Source organism: Chelonoidis abingdonii, chromosome 22, assembly GCF_003597395.2.
Source record: "Chelonoidis abingdonii isolate Lonesome George chromosome 22, CheloAbing_2.0, whole genome shotgun sequence".
Classification (NCBI taxonomy): Eukaryota; Metazoa; Chordata; order Testudines; family Testudinidae; genus Chelonoidis; species Chelonoidis abingdonii.
In genome coordinates, this window is record NC_133790.1 from 25229026 (window position 1) to 25252922 (window position 23897).

Here is a 23897-nt window from a genome sequence, read left to right on the forward strand (position 1 = left end):
GCCCTAAAAAGTTTCCTTTTCTTCTCGTTTATTTCCATCTCTAAATGTGCACAGACACAAGCAGGCAAGGGAACAGTGACATGTTTCAAATCTTGCCAACCCCAGGTCCCAGAAATGGAAACTTTCTACCAGTGAAAGCGGCTAAGATCCAATATCCACTGAGATGTTCACTTATTGCTAGGCCTGGCAGATCAAAATCTATATACTGCATAAAAAAGCAAACAGACCTCCTTCCTGGCTGGTATTAACATATAGAGTTCTTCCTTTGGACTCCTGTCACCAGGGCAGCCGGTGGTAGGCAAAAATAGGGGCACAAATACTGTTTTTAGAAACTATTGATTGTTTTTTAAAAGTTTTTTCTGGCACAAACCAAATTCAAGTGGCCTAAACAAAAGTGTTTCTATGCCACAATTGGGCAGGGCAGGGCAGGGCAGCCTCCTTGCATGCCAGTAAAACCATTATGCCAGCAAGGAGTGTGTGGGTGTACACTAGAGATGGTTTAGTGCATGTATCTGTCTTAAGCAAGCACCCTAGGGCCCAGTTACGTTTGGTTGCCTAGCAGATATTTGCCCTTAATTAAAGGGTGAGCAAACATGTGCTGGGAACCTTGAAGATACTTGAGAGCACGTTCTTAAGAACAAGCATTAGGGGGGTTTTTAGTGCAGGAGCAGCTGTGATGGGGGTGACACATTTCTATGGGCAGGTCTACACTTAAACTTGGAGTAGCTGTGTTACAATGCTCAGGGGTGTGAAAAAGTCTGTCCCCCGCCCCCCCACACGCAAGTTTCGCTCTGTCCCCACCAGCTCTGCGGAGCACTTGAATGTTATCTTCCCTCCTCTCCATGCTGAGAGCCCAGGCCCAGCTCGGGCCCATTGCCCTTTCCCTAGCACAAGGCAAGTGGCAACCACTCACACTGACGTAGGGGAGCCCATGGAGTACACATTGATGGTGGAATTATTAGCATTGTAGAGCTTTTCCTGGCAACAGAGACCACAAACAGAGCACACTGCAAGGGGGAGATGTGGGATATTCAAGGCATGGCTGTGTAGATCCACATGCGTTCAGGAGCAGCCTCCACCAGAGCTGTGCACCATGAACCTGTCTCATACCATCTACCCCAAGCACATGCAAGGCTGTGCAGTGCCAACCGTCACCCCTTTCCTTCCTTCCAGCGGGGGCTGAGAGCCAGAAATCAGTTTGGTGTATCTTCAAAAGCTTGGCCCTGGCATCCGCTGGAGACACTTCCATGAAAGAGAGCTATACCTCTCCTTCTGCAGCAGCCAGCACTCTCCTGATTCCTTCCAACACGACCCAATTCCAGGGATCCCTGAGCATCAGGACCAAGTGACCCTATGGTCACCCTCACTGCCGTCAGGGATGGAGACAGAAAGATGCCTGGAGATCCGTCAGCCCAGTCCTGTTCTCCCTTCACTGATTCACATTACCCCATAACTACCCCCATCCTGTGGCCCACCTAATTACAACTAGCCTGATCCTTAGGGAAACATAGCCCTGTGACACTCTACTTTGCAACAAGGTCACAACCCAAGTCTCGAAGAGACCATTCAAGGACTGGACAGCCCAGCAAAAAGATCAGGATCAACCTTTGCTACCAGGTCTAGCAACAGCATTACCTGTTATCCCAATGCACCTCAATCCAGCTCCTGTGTCTGGGCAGCTCTGTGGGAAATTGTGCAATCCCTGTTACTGCTCCCTGAATTTAACACTACTTCAAAAGGCCACCTGATACAAAGAACGATGCATCCCTCATTATTGATCTGTCTTTGTCCCAGGAGCGAGTAGGGAGCCAGCAGAGAGGATACTGCTTCCCCTCTGGAAGAGGCAGTGGTGAGATCCCTCTCCCCTCAAGTGCTGCTCCTGCTCCAGAAAGGCCCTGCTATGCACCAGTGCTGGGATTCACACTCCCCACCCAGCCAGGCTTCTGTGCTAGAAAAGCGCACTTTTGTTCCTTGACCAACAGGCTGTGGCTTAAGGAGCAGGCCCCTCAGCAGGGGATCTCAGGGCAGTTGGGCACTGAGCATATTGGCATTTTAGGCCATCCTGGATCTGTCCTTGCCCTGGTAAAGGCCAGGTAGTTACCTGTTATTGCTGCAGGAGCACTGGAGTGCTTTGAGCATGTGCTCAAGTGGAACACAGGTAGGCTGATTGCATCTAACAGATCCTAGTGAAAATAAATCATATTTCATCTGTACAGTAAAATGTCCATTTATAGCACTCTATAAATAACTACTCTGAAAAGCAGAGCAGGACATTCCCTCTCAGGCAAAGAAGCTAATTACTCATATCTTATCATGGCTACTGTCTAACACCAGCAATATCCTAGTTTGCACATCGGTATGTAGTACTGCTGGAATGAACAGAAATCCTTCTGAATCTGCTGTCTGCTAAATGAATGCCAGGGATAGGATCAGTCCTGTTAAAGGGACAGCCCTCCAGTACACCCAGTGGAAAACTGCAAAATAGTAGCAGCATTAAGGGCCCATTGCAGACCAGAGCAAAACCCCCAACAGAATACGCCCATGTTTGGCCCTACATGAACTGGTGCCAGTGCACCAAACCAGCCTATTTCATCAGACAGCAGTGATTCTTCATGGGACACACTCACAATTACTATGCAGAGCATCTCTTTGTCAGCAACCCATCAGCCCCTTCAGTCTATTAAGGAATAATAAAGTGAGACAAAAACAAACTAGATAAGGCTGGGGAGAAATGTGAAAATGTCAAGATGGATTCCAGGGAGAAGCTGTGAAGCAGGTTGGGACAATGTGCCAAATGCTTCAGTTATCAACCAAAGGGAAGAACAAAGTTGCCTAGGGGCAAGGAGGTGTGGGTAAGGAGTGGCCAAGTGAGTCAGCGAGCAGGGCGTAAGGTTGAACAGAGGTTCACACGACACAGCAACAGGTCACACGTATTCTGTGGGGGACAGAGGCAAATAAAGAGGTGGGTGATCTGCCCACACTCGCCTGCTCATGTTAGAATAAAGACAGGGACATCTTAGACCAGTTAATGAATAGCAGAAATGTTCTTCAATAGGTTTTTATTACACACCTGAACAAAACCAGATGCCCAAGCTGTAAACCACGGAGCAGAAGGAAGGGAGCTGGCCTCTCCGAAATGGAAGGGATTGTTAAATTACACTACAGAGATCAGAAATACCCAGGGCTTCTTGAAAACGTAACCTGTATTTTGTGTGGTCAGCTTGACTGAGTTTTTCTTACACATTTCCACTAGCGCAGTGTGTTAGAGAAAAATAACAGGGTTATTACAACCAAATAACAAACACAAGTTTATTGAGGGTCATGGAAAACATCACAAGCCAAATACAATAAATAATTGTAAAAATGATTTCTTTTCTCAGGCAGAAGAGATTCCCCTGGAACTCTTTCAGTATCTGGAGTGGCTAATTTTTATGTGAAGAGACAACCCAAAAAGAACCATTTCACAAACAGACTTGCTACCCTGCTCTATACATAAAGTTGTGTTGATTCAACTAAAGGTGTGATTTTAAACCCATTTTGTTAAACCAGTGAAAACACGTAGACACACTGAATCCATTTTAAACCTGATTTATGTTGGTTTAACTTGCACTGAGAAAAGTACAGGTGCAAGCTAAAACAATAACTCCCCGTTTTACACTGATGGAAGTTATGGCCATGCAGGACTTGGCACCAGCTTAGCCAAATCAGTTTTTAAATCAATTTTAGTTAAACCAATGCAGCCTTTGTCTGTAGACAAGGCCATAGTTCTACTCTTCTTATCAAGGGTTGGACACAGCCATGTACAATTCAAAGACGTCAGCACGAGTTAATCACGCCCAGAGGATGCAAGATAGAACCTATACAGTCACCTAGTTTGGCAGCTCTGTCCTCTCTACTTTGCTAAATGGGCACGATCAGTCTCAAAGATCATGTTATCTCAGTGATTATAAGAAGGTTCATAGAATCATTATTAGAGACAACCTGGAATCAAAACGACTTCCGAGACCTAGTGGAAGGATGCAGTTCAGTTACAAGGCACTGCTCAGCCTTGTACCTCAGTGGACAGGGATTACCCCACTCTAAAATCTGTAAGGAGGAAAGTCCTTATAATAACAAACATTTATGAACCTTTAATGTATAGATTCGGAGATTTTTAAAAATTACAATTTATCTAAAAAAAAAATAATTCTGAGGTGTTTGGCCAGCTTAGTTTCCAAGCCACTCAGGCCTGGATGAGAGCAAGCTGCCTCCTATGCAGAGTGCATTGTGCTTCATTCTGTTGCAGACTGCTGGACATGCCCTGCCTGCAGCACATGCAGGGAGATAACTGGCAGCTTGTTACGCAGGAAAGAGATCGCAAGCTTGTGGCTCTGCAGCAGGCCTGTTCTCGGTTCTTGTTTCTTTCTCTCAGGACAGTCAAGCATCTGTGAATGCTTGAGCGCCTCTGTGCCCTTATCATCCTGTCGAGAAAGTATCAATTCTCTTTCACTTTGCCACTCAGGGGTCTCCTTTCCCCCATCACGGCACATCGATCTGCCACGAGAATGAGGTCACCAACACTCTTCCTGTGAGCAGTGGGAATGGACCATTTCCCCAAGTTTAAGTCTCCCACTCATTTTTCAATCTCCACTGACCACAGCAAAGGTTCAAAGGTCATTTTGGATCATCACTATGTTTGAGTGATACATTTGGGGGAAGCCTCAGAAACTGCTCTTGCATATGCCTTCAATTTTCAGCAAGAGCCCAGCCCACTAAATGTGTTGGAACAAGTCAATGCAATCTTTAGTAATCACCTCTTGTGATTCCCAGTTTCCTTTCTGCTCCATGGTAGTTGGTAGGGGACTGGACCACAGAAAACCAAGGAAAAACCATTTCTAAGTTACCAAAATGTTGTCATAGGGGACAGCAAGGCCAATGTTGTAGTTGTAACCAGTCACTTCATCATAGGAAGAACGACAAATAGGAAGGACACTCTCTCGAGCCAACTGGTCCACTGAGAATTCATAGGCATAGATGATTCCTCGATGCCTGGCAAAAACAAACAAGAAGGACAACATGCCATTTCTAATTGTGTCACAAGCAAAGTCAAATCTTTACCAACAAGTCTGGTATCCTGCTTTCAGAAGCAGCCAACACCTGTTGCTTCAAGAAAGCAAATGAGGCCTCAATACACCATGAATATTTGTGCAGTATTGTAGATAGAAGGAAACCCCTTCCTGACCCCTGCAATGTTCGCTGTATGCCCTGAACATGAGATTTGATTCTCTTACTTTAGCAATATATAGATATAACAGCTACCTGCCCATGAATGATCTAATCCGATTCAGGGACAGGGAAAGTCAGTATATTATAGCTGGATACTTGGAATCAGAAAGGGAAAATTGAACTGATATGCAAATGCCAGGACCTTAGTTTAGGCTTCAGCATTTTCACTTTGGGAGCTAATGCCATCACTAACATTTAAAGCAAGGCAAGGAGCTGCATTCCCTACGCGGCTTCAGGGGATTGTGTGTTCACTTACTGAGGAGGAAACAGACTCGAGTTCAGAGGCAACACTGCTTCCCAACAGCTTGGAAGATTTATCTGCTGTTAAATGCTGCAAATCTATTTTGTTGATGGTTTGGCATGGGGTGTTTTTGAACTGATATTTTCATAAGTGTCTCCACTCCTCTTTAAGACTGAGCGTGTAGATGCAGAAACTTCTGCCCTCCAGAGCCTATTCACTCACCTCCGGTGAGCTGTCAGGTCATCATCCATGATGCTGGCACCCCGGGGGTTCTTCTCATCTGGGATGTTTGCTGTGATGAGGCTGTGAGTATTGAACCAAATATGACGGACTGGGTGTCTAGAAAATAAATAGCAGAACTGGATGGGAGAATCCACTTACACACGTATCAGACATCAAATGATCTGATAGGAACAATGACAAACCTAACTCAGCGCCCTGTCTTTAGTCACAGGCTGAGAAACTAGACTTTCATTTCTTCTAGGCAGGACAGTAAAGCCTCAGAGATACAAACCCCTTGGGAATGGAGGTTGTTCGTAACTTTGAAGTGTTCGTAACTCTGAACAAAACATTATGGTGGTTCTTTCAAAAGTTTACAACTGAACATTGACTTAATACAGCTTTAAAACTTTACTATGCAGAAGAAAAATGCGGCTTTCCTTTTTTTATTATTAGTTTATGTTTAACACAAGACTGTACTGTATTTCCTTTTTGTTGTTGTTGTTTTTGGTCTCTGTTGCTGCCTGATTGTGTACTTTCGGTTCCAAAGAAGGTGTGTGGATGACTGATCAGTTCCTAATTCTGGCATTCCCAACTCTGAGGTACTACTGTAGCTATCTGAAGTATGAAAATGAAGCTTTTAGCACCATCTAGTGGCGTATTGCTAGAACACAGATGGAACTGACAGCATATCGCAGGCAATGCTATGAGGCAGCACGTTGAATGCACTCATCCACATGTGAAGACAAGAAAGCCGCTCAAAGCTAACTGTATCCATGACCACCACCTTGTGACACTTCAGTTGGAATCATAAGCTGTGATTGCTTCAGACAACCACTGTGCGACACAAAGCTGAGTGGTCCTTCCATCATCCCCTTCACTTGTGAACAGTTTAAATATCAACCTCAGAACCCTTGAATCAAGGCAGGACTCTTTCAATTTCAGACACTCCCAGAGGATGATAAAATAGCATCTCTCATTGGCCCTGTTATGTCTCCTGTCATCTCCCAAACAAACCATTTCCCCTGCTTGTTTTTTACTCCGGCTTCCCACTTTGTGACTGTGGGTTATGGACACAGACACTCAATAATGCCTTTCCTTTCAGTAAGGGCCTCCTGGCACTATTCATTTAGATTATCCTTTCTGGCTCATCCACAGGTTAATAATTTTATAACTGCTAAACCAAATGACTTCAGTCATATGCTGTGTTTCCTCCTCCACCCCAAAGGCCCATCAGATACAAATCACCCTCTTCCCTGACATACTCATTAAGTGTTGCATTGGAAGATAATCAATAAAATAATGTCCCTAATGCATCAGCTGCATCACAAAGAACTTAACAATTCATGGGGTCAAAAGAGAAGAGGACCACCTGGCTTTACTCAATGACCTAACTTGAACTCTCCAGGCAGTAAATACCTTGTCTCATCTACCCCAGCCTTGGGAAAGGGTCATTAAATTTAGGATGTATCTGTTCATTTTATAATAAACCCTAAGGTCTTTGCTTCGGCAGAACTTTAATCAAATGGGAATTTTGCCTGAATAAGAACTGCCTGAGGAAATCGTCAAGATTTGGTGCACGCAACTAAGGGGTCTGTCTTCATCTCGAAGATATTAAAACATTGTGTACTATCAGCATAAACAGCTATGGGTATGTCAGTCTGCTGGTACAGGTGCATCATTTCTGGCCCTCTGATTATTGCTTTTTAAAGGGATGTGAATATGTTGGAGGGAGTGTGTGTGTACTTGAAGGTGGAATAATCTCTGTAGTCTGATCACTTTTTTTTAAATGATGTCCTCCCTTTTGACCACTCAAAGGCATAGAACAATGCTGTACAGTTAACACAAGAGTAAAACAGACAAAAGACTGGTAAACCAAAACTGCCCAAAATTCAGGGTTTGTAAAGTAAGATTTGACAAAAGCTAAGACAAAAGAAACTTCCCCAGAATTCAACACCACACACCAGTATAAGAAACTTTCCGAGGACCAACATTGTTTTTATGTAGGAGAAGCACATGAATTTACACTTTATTGTCTAATCTGAGAGAAATGGAAAAAATAAACCATGAAAAATAAATCGGATTTATAAAAATTACCTTCATTGCAGTAATGATGTGTTAGCAGTAACCTATTTAAAGGACCTCAGTCTATTAAAAGCTTGTGTTTTATTAGTGCTTCTTTAAATTAAATTAGCAACACCACGCATGAAAATTGTGGAGAACACCCACACACACGATTAACCATTTGGAATCCTCTTTAATCTGAGTCCAACTGAGCAGATCACCTAACAGAACTATCATGCTGTCCTCAGAAAATTTAGGCATAGGATATTCAGGACCAAGTGAAAACATGCCAGTTCAGTCTGTCCACTGAACCTGGAAATGTCATGGCAGTAAAGCCCCTCAAGCAGATGAAGTTACCTGGCGTGCATTTCCCACAGCTTGGTGCCCATCCGCTGATCCCACACGCAGACCAGACCCTCTTCTCCTCCACTGACAATTTTCCAGTCATCCATCTGCACGGCAGATACTCCTAAGTGGTGGGCATAGAGGGAGCACAAAGATTTGCTTCTGCGCAGGTCATATACCCTGACCCTGAACAAATGGAAAAAAAGAACAGAGAGAGGCAGCTGTTACACTCCGCCTGCAGCTCCTGAGAGTGCAAACACTGTTTGGATTGTTAGCACGTTGATTACAGTTGCACTACACTTACAAACCACCACAATACTTTTAAAGAGCCTGCAATTCACTGGCAAAGGCAGAAATCCAATAAAATCAGCAGCTAAAAACTGCCAGCTAAGCCCAACGTTCTATTGGCTGTCTAAGGCCATGTCTACCCTATGGGCACTATATACCATAGCTATGCCATGGTAATCCTATCCTGCAGATGCAGACTATAGCAACAAAAGGAATTTTTGCATCATGATAGGAACTCCCTGAGCAACAGTAACTAGGTCAACAGAAGCATTCTTCCATCATCCTAGCTGCATCTGCACCTGGAGTTAGGTTGGCAGAGCTGTGTGGCCCAGGGGTGTAGATCTTTTTACACTCCTGAGTGCCACAGATATATTAATCTAAGTTCTAGAAGCAGACCAGGCCCAATACTATATCTGTTTTCCAAAAGGACTTTTGGCATCTACCCAAGGTGTGATTCCATTGGGACTGTTAGGGTTTCTTCACTGGAAAACTATGTAACATGTTAGACATGTGCCTTGCTTTTCAATTACTGTAATACAGATTATATACCACTGTTGAGAATGGATATTTGTTCTTTAAGGATTAGTAATTAACATAATACTAAACACTAGCCAATGCATTCCCAACTTGGGCTACAAAAATGGCTAATCCTTGCCTTGCAATTCCTCTGGCATGCAAATGCTCCTCTCATGGCAAAGAGAGCATCAAACATGAAATTCTCTTCTACGTAGCGTTTAAAATTACTCCAGTTCAGTGTCACTGCACCAACACACAGCTATACACATGACTGATGGAATCAGCAGATCTTCTTTTGCACCACTGGATTTTCCCAGTGCAATATCCACTGTTTGTTGAAAGATTTTGCATCAGTGCTCTTGCCAGTTTTTAGGAACTTGGCTTCTTTGCATGTACTATGCAAAGTGAATATTACAATGAAATATAAGGAGAATTTCAGTCCAGGAGATAATTTGTTTGCCTCACGAACTGCTAGCAATGCAGTGAGTAATAAATGACAATCTATTTGGTGTATTGCTATGGCACCTGTCTCCTTGATATCTAAGAATTGTCCATAAAACCCACAGGACTATAGCAAAGATGCAGCTAAAGGACAAGAAACCAAATGTTACACCATCCAAGACAAAAATCAAGGGAATCGTAGATTAACACACAATAGAGTCATTAACACTGAAACAAAGCCATCTGCAAGCATCCAAACAGCTGCCTCCTTTAAGTATCTTTGACCTCGATTTTCAAAAACGACTAGTGATGTTGGTTGCCCATAAGAACGTAAGAAAATAAAAACAGCCATACTGGGTCAGACCAAAGGTCCATCCAGCCCAGCATCCTGTCTACTGACAGTGGCCAATGCCAGGTGCCCCAGAGGGAGTGAACCTAACAGGCAATGATCAAGTAATCTCTCCTGCCATCCATCTCCACCGTCTGACAAACAGAGGCTAGGGACACCATTCCTTACCCATCCTGGCTAATAGCCATTAATGGACTTAACCTCCATGAATTTATCCAGTTCTCTTTTAAACGCTGTTATAGTCCTAGCTTCACAACCACCTCAGGCAAGGAGTTACACAAGTTGACTGTAGCGCTGTGTGAAGAAGAACTTCCTTTTATTTGTTTTTAACCTGCTGCCCATAATTCCATTTGGTGGCCCTATTCTTATATTATGGAACAAGTAAATAACTTTTCCTATTAACTTTCTCCACACCACTTATGATTTATAAACCTATCAACCCCCCTTAGTCTCCTCTTTTCCAAACTGAAAGTCCTAGCCTCTTATCTCTCCTCATATGGCCTGTTCCAAACCCCTAATCATTTTAGTTCAGAAAAGGCAACTTTTTCTAATGCAATGTATCTTTTTTGAGATGAGGAGACCACATCTGATAGTTATTCAAGAGTGGGCGTACCAGGGATTTATATAAAGGAAATAAGATATCTCCCTTTATTCTCTATCCTTTTTAATGTTCCTAACATCCGGTTTGTTTTTGACTGGCCGCTGCACACTGCGTGGACGTCTTCAGAGAATTATCCACGATGACTCCAAGATCTCTTTCCTGATTAGTTGTAGCTAAATTAGCCCATCATATTGTATGTATAGTTGGGGTTATTTTTTTCAATGTGCATTACTTTACTTTTATCCACATTAAATTTCATTTGTCATTTTAATTAGTTTTGTGAGATCTTTTGAAGCTCAACAGCTTCCTGTCTTAACTATCTTGAGCAGTTTAGTATCATCTGCAAACTTTGCCACCTCACTGTTTACCCCCTTCTCCAGATCATTTATGAATAAATTGAATAGGATTGGTCCTAGGACTGACTCTTGAGGAACACCACTAGTAACCCCTCTCCATTCTGAAAATTTACCATTTACTCCTAACCTTTGTTCCCTGTCTTTTAACCAGTTCTCAATCCATGAAAGTATCTTCCCTCTTATCCCATGACAACTTAATTTATGTAAGAGTCTTTGGTGAGGGACCTTGTAAAAGGCTTTCTGGAACTCTAAGTACATTATGTCCACTGGATCCCCCTTGTCTATATGTTTGTTGACCCCTTCAAAGAACTCTAATAGATTAGTAAAGCATGATTTCCCTTTCCCGAAACCATGTCTTAAGTTGGGCAAAAGTCAACACCTTAAAAAGTCCTGATTTTCAGAAAGTACTGAGCACCCAAATAAGCCATCCCCCTCAGTTTAGTACATCAGACAGCAACAACATTCAGTGCAGCAGAGTTTTTGATGAACACCTGAGATTGCAACTGCTGTATCAATTAAGCAAAATACTCTGTTTTTTCTATCTAAGGCATATCCGTGGCCATCATTCCATAAAGTTTCCATTTCCATCAGCATTAACAAAAAAGGTTTGCATATAATATTCACTTTAGATTTTGCCTTCTTTGCAATTTCAGTATCCTGTCCCACACTATTACTACAAGAGCTTTAAATGCTGGGGAATGACTGATAGGTAGTATCTATATTATGCTTTTCCCCACACACAAACTTTTGCCTGTGACCAATTCTGATCTTAAACCAATTTTACACTCATGTAAATTGTCTGATTTTATGGAGTTCCTCCTATTTTATAATGGTATAAATGCGATCAGAATCAGGCCCATTACATTAAATATTTTTTTTTACAAGAGACAAAGTGATATCTTTTTTTTGGATCTTTTATTTTATCTCATCCACCTTCTCTCTCTAACATCCTGGGACGAACATGGCTACATCAACACCGCATATAGTATTTTTTACAAGTCAATTTGTATGCTAAAGCTTCTTCAAGATCAAAAAAAATAAAATGTAGAGCTTCAGGAAACAGAACAATATAGTGAATGGAAATGAAAATAAAGGAAAATCATTGATCTCAGAGTTGAAAAGAAGCTGCAAGATGACCCTCTGAATCTGATAAATGTCAGGAATGAAACAATCAAGCAGATTGAAGTCCAAATTGTACTATGTTCAATATTCATAGTTTGATTCTTGTGCTGTTCCAAGAAGCGCTCCCTCTTTCCCTGTTCTAATGAAAACCACACCATAGGAGCTTGCAAATAATTCTATTCCAACAATTAAAACAAAAGAAGACAGAACCGTCCAAAGACTCCAACAGGGTAGCATCCATCTGACAGGCAAGAAGACATGCTGGAACAGAGATGGGAGTACGCTGAGGATGGTTCTGTAGCAACACCTATGGCACAACTCATCGGAAAACTTACAGACAGAGGGAAAACAGCTCCTAGCTTTCTCCCTCTTCAACAGTGACAAAGAGCATCTGGTGTGCATTAGAACGTTGTGTAAGGGTATAATATTTCTGAAACTCTCTCATTCACAGCACTCTTCCCATCTTTGGCTGCAAGTGCCCTGCACGATAATTAAGGTTTCTTCTATTAGTAAGCACAGCTGGAAATGAAACTGACTGTATCCCAGTTGATACATCAGCAAGGGTCCAGCTTTCAGGCACATTTCCATCCTGCATGCCCTCAGAAAATTAAAAAGAACACTTGAATTGTTTACGTTTGCTTTAAAAAGAAAAGGCGTTTTACAAACCTGAGATGAGGCTCTAAATAATTGGAGCCTCGACTATCGCAGAGACTGCCATTCCCCTCCATGCTCTGCCATGACAGCTATACTCAGTGGGAATGCCTCAATTCTGTACTAGTCCAAATGAGTCAGGAGCAAGCCTTTGTTTCTGATATTTGATTGCTCCAGAAATAAGCCTAGCCAGGTTTAGGGGCAGATGTAAACCAATATCTCCTCAGAAGGCTTTCCAGCATTGGCCTGTGCTAGCTTCCCCTGATATTTAGTTTTCTGATGCTATCCACCATTTTGGGTGCCTTCAAGGAAAGCAAGGTAGCTGCTGTGGAGTGTGTCACAGTGTGCGCTCCTTATTCTGGTGATGGTGTTTGAAGTGCACCTAGACTGAGCTCTATGGTTGCTCCAAAAAGAATCATTCCTTTCCTCAATGGAAGGGAGTTGGGGGGGTTGAGTTTTGGTTTTTTAACAGATGGTGTTGAATATAGGACTTTCCCTATCGCATCACAATGAGGTCAAATGTTGGGCCCAGAAATCCTGAGAATGTCCATTTTAACTCCAGCAGTAGGCTCCATCATCGGCCATTATTACTTAGCGTTCATATTGTGAATCCCTCGTTGGAAATACTTGTTCTACAATAGGAATCCGGGCATACTAAGTCCACTTGATACAGATAGGGGGATGTCCAGCTGAGAAAACATTATACTGCTGCTAATGCCCTTCGAACAAACTTTCATGAGTAATTTGACTTTGTTTTGCGTGCCAGAGGGTCTCTTTTCAGGGGCCCTATTTAACTGCTGACCTACTGGATTTCTGCTTTCCTGTTAGTTTAGTTCCAGCCAGGCCTCCTCCCCTGGATACCTGGGCTGTAAAATTCAGAATCATAAAGCTTTTCATATTCATATTCTCAGGAGAGGACTTCAGCTTTTATTCTCATATAAGGGGAGTTACTTTCAATTCCTTACATGAACAGAGATGTCAAACTTGCACATGCTCTTCTGTCTGTCCCTGCACAAGTGACACAACATTATACAACAGAATAAAACTACAAGCAGATTTGTTGGGATTCGCAGGACCCTAGCATACACAGGAGAAATTCATATCTCCTAATTTAAGAAAAAAATCCCAAGAATTCAGTTACATGCATCAAACTTAAGCTGCTTCTTCTATTTTCTTTGCTGACAAAGCAGGCAGTTTGCTCACATTGTCTCTTTGCCGAAAAGAAAAAAAATGTTTGACAAAATAATCATTTTTGCAAGCTGCTGCACTGGCAGGCCGGAGGTTTGGGATTTGGCAATGGAAAGTATCCGCCTCACAATCTGATACCCACCACCGAACCAGACCACCACCTGCAGCCCCATGCCCAGCACTGACGGGAGGAGGGAAAGAGTGGGGAGCATTAGAGACTGGCCTCTTGCCATCTCACATCTCTTTGGTGCAGTGGAGTGACCCTGCAGATAACCAACCAAAATAGAAAACCTAAAAATTGGACTCAAAGGGTCTTTTTAAGCACTTTAATCCTTTCACACTGACTGTTCCCAGTGCGTCCGTTTCTGGCACCAGATATCATGCAGGGAAAATCCGACTCGCCAAGCCAAGGAGTTAAAGAGAAGGCTGTTAATCAGCTAAATAGAAGCTGGAATCTGTTCACATGAAAGTCTCTTTTCTGTCACCTGAGGGACTCTGCAGTGCTCCGAAATACACTCTTGACATCATTTGGCAGGCGGACCCATCTCGTCCTACATGATTCATCCCTTAGGTTATTTTTTTAATATCAGAAAGTGAGCTTTTAAATGCCAAACTAATTTTGTGGGTGATGGGGGGAGGGGGGAAATGGAAGATATTCCAAGTGGTCTCGCTGGGCTGTACACCAACTGCGTCCACCAAATGGCTTAAAAAGAAAGTCTTCCCATGGTGCTTTCAGAAACAAAGCAAAACGGCAGTCACATCCAACCATTACCTAATACTTTCTTCCTGAAGTTCAGGCAGGCTGTACTTACAGCATACGGGGAGAACCTAACTCTCGCAGAGCCAGCAGGGAATGAGGGACAGAAAGTGAACTCTAGCTCTAGATAAGATATTGCTCTTGCTTGTACATACCTCCTGTCTTTATTGCCTGTAACAAGCATCCACGGAGGACTATTCTGGAGGTTGACACACGTGAAGTCACCCAACGAGCTGCCTAGCTTTGTTAGACACTGACCTGTTTCCAGGTTGTAGAGAAGTATCTGGCAGAAGAAGGGAAAAAAACGCACAAGGTGAAATATAACAGGGCCACGTGGAGTGCATTTTGTTGTAGCATAAACCAGAGCATAGTCATTACCACTCAAATTTTATTAAAGAGATGGTTTACAGGCCTACTTCTCAACCTTCTAGCATGTAATCAGGATACAGAGATTTCAACTACTGAGGACAGCAGCAATAAAATGCATACGGGGTGGCAGGCAACCAGACTGGCACTGTAATAGACTGTCATGAATGAGGGATATGTAGCCTGAACACTAGCTCTGGGCAACCATGGTGGAATAGGTACAAACTCTGGGAGTTCAAAGGAAGCTACACTGTATTTGGTCAGGTCATATTCAAGTCCATATTGAAAAGCAAATCTCCTCATGAACAGACTTTGGATTGTATTTGCAACAGTACTGGAAGCTAAGCAAATCTGCTTTTAAAAGGGTATCAAAGGAAAAATAGCAAGAGAAAGAGTCTACAAACTATGGTAAAGGAGAAAAATAAAGGAACATAATTTGTTTAGCTCCGACAGCAATGAGCACGGCAGAAGACCCTTGCATAGATGGTCAACTAGACACACTAAAGGATCATACAACTTAAATCACAATTCTGTCTGATTTTTTTTTAACCTATGATTACAAGTAACTCACAAGATAACTGTTATAAAGATTAGAAAAAAAATATATTTTTCCTGTTTGTGTACTTTCTGATTTTGAAAGCACTATGTTTATAATCAACTTGACTGTTTCTCCTGCCCAGTCAGTTTCAGCTGTTTATGAGGGACTTTTACATAGCAACAGGAGACAGAAAGTATGTTCAAAAATAGGAAAATGCAATTGTCAAATTATAAAAATTGGCAAGGAGGCTCAGCAACAGGTGTAGAGCCTAAACATGCATTTAAATCATTTTGTGAAGTTAACTAGATTTCAAGTTTGTCCCCCTTTAAATGCAAAAATCTATGTCGATCTAATATTGAGCTTGCATAGTTAATGTAAAGCAAAAAGAAAAATAAAGATTTCTATAGCAATATTTTTCTTGTTAAAACCTGTGTTGCTTAATAAATGTTACCTCTTTGCTTATAACAAACATGAAATATACAATATGTGCAACATAGCCAAGTTAGCTCTGCTGTAAGAACCTTAACACCTGCATTGTCTGACTTTCAAATTTTAACTGAGCAACCGTGATGTTATATTAACAGATTAAAAAAAAAAAATTGGAAAAAAATTACCTGTGCTTAATGCAGATAAGTATTTGGACAGCTTTCACTAAACTTTCAAGTTCACACCATACCAAGAAGAGTTCCTAATTTTGCCTCAAGACAGTTTTCCACAAGGTTGAAGTACAGCAGTAGCACATCTTTTGTGATGGCTGTCTCTTGGCAACAGAAAGTTTTGTTTGTTTTTTTTTTAAATAAAATTTAGAAAATGTGAGGAATACAGCAAAAATTGCAGAAAGACTGCCGTTTTTCTACATTTCACCTGTTGCTGAGGAGAAGGCAATAGTGTTTGTAGGTGAACTTTGCATGTATCACTGCAACTTTTACAAATTTCCCTCATGCGAATTGTCCTAGCAACAGCCAATGTGCTTGACCCAACCCTTTTCCCCTCAGGCCAGGCACAAAGAACATGCATTATGGTGATGTAGTAAAAAGGACAGGGTTTCATCAGGCTCTACTAAAAATATTAGTAGCAACCCAGTAAGGATCCATTAAGTGATTTTTCTTCAATTGTTTGTAATGTTTATCATTACCCAAACACCTGTTATTCTCCTCTTCCTCCTCCCCCCCCACCAACCCCCGTCTTCGTCCTGAATGATCTCCTTAGGGAGGGCTAAGTTCCTCTATTAGCTTCCATCAACATATTACTGACATGGCATGTCTCAGAATTAAGCCATTTTTAGTGTGTATTTTTTTCATCATCACAGAACTCAAATGTACCTGAAGAACTTTTTTAAGTAATTAACTCTTAGACAAAGGCTTAGCATGGAAAATATCGTCCCAAAAAGATTAATTCATTTGAAAATCTGAACCTGTGAAAAGGGGGTTATAAATGTAAACTGTTTCATAGATAATAGAGAGACATGGGGGTGAAGTCATATCACCCACCTTGTCTCATACCCTGGGACCAACACAGCTACAACAACAATGCAAACATCACTAATATTTCACATATAACACCAGTGAAACGCATCCCTTTCTGAAGAAAAGCACAGCAACCAATCAGCTCTCTGCACACGACACTGGAGAAAAAGACATTTTGGCCAAGACACTGTGGCAAACCATTTTTTGTATTAAAATTGTAGAAGAAACTAATGGCCATGCTTGGCAGACCAGACTTCTGCTTTGAAGGTCTCACTTCAAAGACACAGGCAAATAATCTCCACTGAATTCAGTTTATCTACCTTGAGAAAGATTAGTGACTGAGTTGATCTATCAAGATTCCTGTAGTTCCAAAGAATCTAGACCATCTCTTTCTGGTTGCACACTTAGCCCCTGGACATAAGGCAGTGCCTCTTGTTGCTCTGGAGAAACTCCCTGCAGCTGCTACTTTGAGTGTCTATAGACCTAACAGATTCATCTAATAGATCTTAGCTCCAATCTACCCTGTCAACATAAAACTGGAACACAGTTTTCAAATATGTATCATTATGAACAAGTATGCCCTCTACGAAAACCTGCTAATGTGCAGGTGTTTAAATACCTTGGACTTTTCTTAGCAAACACTGAACACAATTATTGTCCTTATTGCGTGCCAAGTTTCATTTTCGAAATCAGAACAATTTTCCAGTTCTGTCATAAGTGGGCAAAAGGCATTTTTAAATTAACATATTCACTTATTCACACTTGTGTAGTTTACAGATTGTCCAATGCTTTAATCTTTTTATCTGTAACAAAACTATAGTATAAAAAATATTCTGGTCCACCAGACTTTCCATATGTATTGACATTCATGACGGGAAATGTCCGTGTCTCTTTCCACTCTCTATCTCCCCTCTTTTTTTTAGGGATTTGTTTATGTTACGTATATATGTTTTTCTTCCCTAGTAGCTCTTCGTCTGCAAAAAGATACTCTTCAGTGTTATTAGCAAATATTTTCACCTTCTCTTTGCTCAACGTAAGATTTATTTTTTTTAAACCCATCCCTTTTGCTTTTAATACTTCTCTGTCTACCAAGCTTCAAACCAGAATACAATTTTATACATGAATTAAAAATCCTTAAAAATAGGGAGGTTATAAAAGAAATGACAACACAATTTTGAAGTTGCTGTAACACTTCTGGGGAGCTCTGCTGTAATACCCTAAAGTAACTAGGATTTTCTTTATAAAGGCCAAAGATAAAGCATGAAAATATCTGGTCACTTGCGAGTTAAAATAAGGGTCTCCATGTTAAAGGGCAAACAAAGCATAAGGTCTCTAGGAGGTTTATAATCTTATAATGCACATTGCAAACGGATTATCCTTTTAAAGATACTTATAATCCTATAATGGACACACAAGCCTAGTGACCTAATGGGTACAAATCTGGCAAAGGTAAGTGAACCTAGAGCGTCTAGGTGTAAAATAGGGTACCCTAAGGTAATACTCTACTGAGGTACCCCCTTCTTCCAACAGAACTTTTGGGGCAAGAGGGGTGAATGGCATTATATCTAAGCAAATTCTCTCTCTCTCTATGTATAATGACCAAAAAAACCCACACAAATCAAAAATCTTTACCTACTAACAGTTTTCAAATGCAAAAGTCTAAGTTACTGGATGAGAGTCAAGTGATGTTCCAGAATGTTTAATAATTCAGCAAGGCAGAGATATCCAAAGAGTACCTTTACCATTACGTTTAGTTAAAGACCACAGAGATCAGAAAACACATTATCCATCTCAGAGGCGATTCTTTCCATGTTACAAGTCCCTTAACGACCTTTACCATCTCTCCCTCGCGCGCTCTCTCTCTTTTAATAAGGCTGAGCAAATGGGACTTCATTTTATCTGACTGCCACAGACTAGTGATATTAATTATTCATGCTCCTACTCTCCCTTTAGTTAAGGTGGTGCATTAGACTAATTTCCCTCTTTGTTGCATGAGCTGGGCGAGTCTCAGTCTGTGGCCACTGTTCTCAGAGAGACGTGCTGAGAAACAGGCTCACAGACTTACTAAAAGGAATGAAGGGCGGTGGGAGAAAGAGAGACTGCAAAACTTACTGTAGTTAGGAAACTTCAAATCAGCAGGTGTGTGGAAATTTTAACAAATGCAGTCCAAGAACCTAACAGAGAGAATACCAAATTAACAGACAACAAAATTACAGCTTCTGTAGCCAGACCAACTTCTGTTGTGAGCTTTGTTAGATCTTATAGCTTAGTAAGGTCCAGCATGGCATAAACACTTTGGATGAGACACTTCCAAAAAAACCCCAAAACCAAAAAAAACAACAACGCAGGTGCTGAAGGAAATGGTGTTGATGGAACTCTTCCATGCACATCCAACACCCCAGCATGGGGCTAGGGATACTATGCTGGTGGAGATGCCATTTTTGGACAGAACATAAAACAGAGTCCCCAAGCACTTGTTATCAAAGAGCCTGCAGTACTTTTCACAAGAGCAGGGGTATTCACCCCAGTGTCCTGGCTAACGGCCAGTTCAGGCAATTGCATTGTGAAATAACTACCTACAGAGCAAATCCAGCTATGTTTTTTCTTCTTGCTCTAAGTTGTTGTGCTTTGTTGCCAGTAACACTCCAAGAAGTGGCTTCTTTTCAGCAGTAGTTACATATAAGAGGTACTATGTAACCGTAAATAAATAATGATGATGATAATAATAATAATAATAAGGAAAAGGTATAACAATGGTCAACAATGTACTGAAATCTTTGGCCTCTTCACTACGGAATAATATACTGGGCACACATGCTCCTGGAACATCTTAACTTTCCATTCATTTGAATGGACATATCTACGAATAATGATACTTAGAACTTACAGAGCTGTGCTAAGGTCTCAAAATACTTTACACATGACATTACCCTATTTTACAGAGTGGGAAACTGAGGAACAGAGAAAAATTACATGACTTGCCCAAAGTCACAAAAGGACTCAGTGCCAGGGCTGGGAACAGAATGCACATTATTTTATTTTCAGTTCTGTGGCCTATCCACTGGATTATGCTGCACACATTGCCTGCATACACCAATACTGTCTCAGCAATAAGGAGGTCATGGAATTGCTAGTCACTCAGGGCATACTTTAAGAAAAGAAAAGAACTTATGAGGATTTTTTTTTTTAAATCCATGAGTCAAGAAGCATCCAACCTACATGCCATCTACAACAGTGGGCACACCCATATCACATATGCTTGATTCAGATCTCATCATCAAGTTAAGCTTAGTGCTTGGTGGTCGCTACTGCAAGTTCTGAATTTTATTTCAGAGAAGGATGTGGGAAAAAATATAAAAAGTTTACAAGGCTTAGGGGGACAGTTTGCTGGTGCAAATTGTACCAAACTGTTATAGTGGCTACTGTAAACACAACACACAGTATAGCAACATATGAAATTTGACTATTAACAAATGCACGGTCAGCATATTGATACTTGTACACTGAGACAAGTGTACTGGCTCCATAAATTTAAAGATGAGTTAAGATTTAAGAAGAGCAGATGTTAGAGAGAGAGAGGAAAAACATCAGAAAGAGACCCAGAGATAAAAAGAGTAAATCATACCCAAAACAGCCAGTTCAAAAAAAAAAAGCGGTTAATATACATGAATAATGGATGTTTGATTTAAAAGCAGTTTACTCCAATATGATGTAATTTTTGACAATCAGCCAGGGAGACTATTTTGCAAGTCTTTGCCAGATATAAGTCATTGTGCAGAAGTGGTAACACAACCATGTCTGTGAGTATGTGGAAAATTGACTTTCCTGCCATCCCAAAGTGACTTTATGCTGGCAAACAAAAACTTTTATCTCAGGTGCACTTAGCTGTGCTCCCCAGCGCTAAGTAGTGCTCAAAGGGCCAGCTCAGAGAATCTATGAAAGCATTGTTATGATTCATCTAGAAAGTCTGCAGCGCTCCCAGCAGTGCAAGAGTCAGGTCTCTTGCACAATGCTCTTTACGGAATCCTCCAAATACTTACAGCCTGCCATATAAATTACCTATGAAGCTATAAACAATTAAATGTAGGTTTATTTTTCCTTCTAAGTTTTTATTTGAATAGAGTCAAAGCTGGTAGCACTAAGTAGAGCCAGACATCATGCAGGCAGGCAGTGTACGAGCTTCAGCAACACAACTCTGCCAATGCACCTGCAACCCCTGCTGTTCCAGTACTGGACCCTTCCTGAGCAGGGACTGCCAATCATCCAGCATTGTGCCAAATTTGATGGTTCTGCGATGTTGACAGATGTCTGCTAGGGACTGGAATGAGGTCAGCAAAACTCATTTAACTTGTGGCTGAAGACTGATGTATAAGTTTAGGGAGACAGAAGTGAAAGGATATTGTTTGCCCACTAAACCATCTACCCCACAGAAAAAAACCACTATTTTATCCCTCTTTCTGCCTTATAAAATTAGGATGGGTAACATGAAGGCAAGTTGGTCCTCAAAATGAAATGAATTATTTGCCTGGCCTTGCAGATAATCTCCTTAAATATTCATGATGCATCCTAAGGGTAACATTTTCAAAACCTGAGATACTCGTCTAAGCGTTGTGCCAAGTCTCAATGCAGGCATACAAAAAGCGGCTTGTTGTTTTCATTAGGAAACATAGGTAAATATATTTTTGCATAATTTTTATTAAAAGTTGCAAAAATGAAAGGCTCTTTCAATTTAGTAAACAATTTACAAGTTTTCAATGGAAAATCATGGAGGCAGATTCAATTATTCTTGGGCAAGACACTGGTTAATTACTTTAGTGTGTGTGTGTGTGTGTGTGTGTGTGTGTGCGCGCGCACGTACTGAGGTTTTCCTGACTTAAGTCACTCATCTTAGCAGTAGTAGAATGTTACTAAAGGTTTGAATTAGAAAGACAATTATAAGGTTTAGAAGGCAGTACCTTGAAAAGGAAGGAAAGACAATTACACATAGGAATCAATACTAAATAACAAAAAAGAACAAGATTCTTTTAATGGTGCTTTTCATCCCAAAAGTTACCTTGACACTTTACAATATAAGGCCCAGCTTCTGCAGCTGGACCCACCTGGGCAGACACCTGTGCTCATGTGGATCCACTTGCAGGACCTTTCATCCATGACTGAAATGTAATCACTTCCAGGGTGAAACAGCAGCTGTTTAACAACATCTTAAACACAGATCTTACACAAGTGAAACTGCATGGAGCACTTAGGTAGCCAATGGCAAAAGTCAATGTATAGTAAAAGCTAAAACAGTAGTTTTATAAAGCTGGCTAGCAGGCCTCTGGATGCCAGCTCCAATGCCATCACTGAAAAGGAGCAGAAGCAGGGGATTAAAAACAGGCCAATTTATTAGTACACTGATTTTAAAGCTGATATGCAAAGAAAAAACAATGGGCTTATGTTTCTTTGCTTTTTAATGATAGATAAAGAAGACCTGAGAGATTTTAGGCAAAGTGTTCTGCTTTAAAAAAAACAAAACATGAGAACTTCAGGATTTGCTCACCCTAGAAGATCTGGTAACCAAAGGCTTAGTGAAACTGACACTGAGAGCTGATCAAATAAGAAAGGAAGCTAATTTTGGTCAAACATCTTGTTAAAGATTGCCCCTCCCCCTCACATGCACAGAATCAAAGCCACCCATGGTTTAAGTCTACTGACATTACTGGAGTTACAGCAGGGATGAATTTGACCCATTATGCTTAAAACCATTACTCACACCTCTGAATTCCATGGACTGTGGAGCACTCTGGCCGTGCCTACATATTTCAAGGATACAGTATTTCTGGAAAGCAGTACATTCTGCATTGGGCTGTTAGTGCCAAAAGGTTTGATATTTAAAAAAAAAAAAAAAATGAACAACTAGTGGCCAAAAATACTCCCACAAAAATTGCCACCAGCTAATAATTTATAGTATACTGCACATGAAACAAAATGGGATGCAGCTTTTATATTGGAATGATGTAGCCATTAGACAACAGCACTGGAATTCACTATCAATACGTTTCTGAGATCTAAAGCTCTTCTAGAGGCAGACCATCAACTTGTGACTCAAATAATCAACCGATGCAAAGTCCCTTCACGTCTGTGTGTGGGGAATAATTATCATAATAGACATTAGTAATTAATTTCCGGCGTGATGTCAGCTGGTGTAGCAATGCCAAGCAAGCGTCCTTGTCAAACATACTCCAGCCGTCTGGACTACTTCAGTCACATTGCCCTGATTAGGATGCGCGCTGATGCACTGCTTAATACAATCTGCCATCAAATGCCAAATACTTCAGAACTAAATTAGGAAATATGTCCGACTCCACAGAATGATGCTAAGGACTCTAAGTGGATTTCTCTATTCCTTTATGAGGCACAAAGGCGATAGCCAATGTAATGCTCTTGAATGAGGCAATTCTATCTATTAACCTCCCACCTCTGCTGGGAAAAATATTGGATAAGGATGACAAAGGATTTAATAAAGACGGTACGGCCTCATAGCATCTCTCACCCCTAGAGGTATTTATGGCTCTTTCAGTGTTTTTTGTGTAAAAAGGGAACTTTAAAGGGGAGTTTAGATGCAGATTTACATCAACAGTAGAACTAGACCGAAAGAAAGCTACCCCATTCTATTTGGTTGTCAAATGGGGAAAAGTGATAGAACTGGACTTGTGCACCACTTGCCAGAGTTCCCACCCCAGCAACAACCCCTTTGCTCCATGCCCCGCCTTCCCTTCCCCCAGGAGTTGCTGTTCCCCTTTTCCCCTTTCCTACTATCTCACTACAAACCTGAGTAGGAGTGATGGGATGAAATTAATCTGTAGAAAATTTAGACAGGAAAAAGAACCAGGAAAGATTTCTTAACAAAGAGATCTATTAACTGAGGAACAACATCCCAGGGTTAGTGACAGAAACTTCATTGCCTGAGTCATTTAAAATGGTACTGGGAAAAGCCCTAGACACTAGGCTATACAAGGAATAATCTGTACGCTACCAGTGAGATGGAATTAATACCTAATAGGTCTTTTCAATATAACTTCTGTGATATTCAACCACAATGAACATACACAGTAGCTGGATGTTTCCAATAAAGATATCAGCAG

General features: G+C 41.2%; 1 protein-coding gene across 1 annotated transcript in view; it reads right to left on the reverse strand.

Annotated features, from left to right (window-relative positions):
- Positions 1-3185: 3185 nt before the first annotated feature.
- The window catches only part of FBXW8 (F-box and WD repeat domain containing 8), a 66325-nt gene continuing 45613 nt past the window's right edge, over positions 3186-23897 (reverse strand). Inside the window, 4 exon segments of the mRNA XM_032799989.2 lie at positions 3186-5028; positions 5729-5845; positions 8147-8320; positions 14559-14686. Coding sequence (XP_032655880.1) covers positions 4875-5028; positions 5729-5845; positions 8147-8320; positions 14559-14686 — 573 coding nt within the window. The 3' untranslated portion in view covers positions 3186-4874.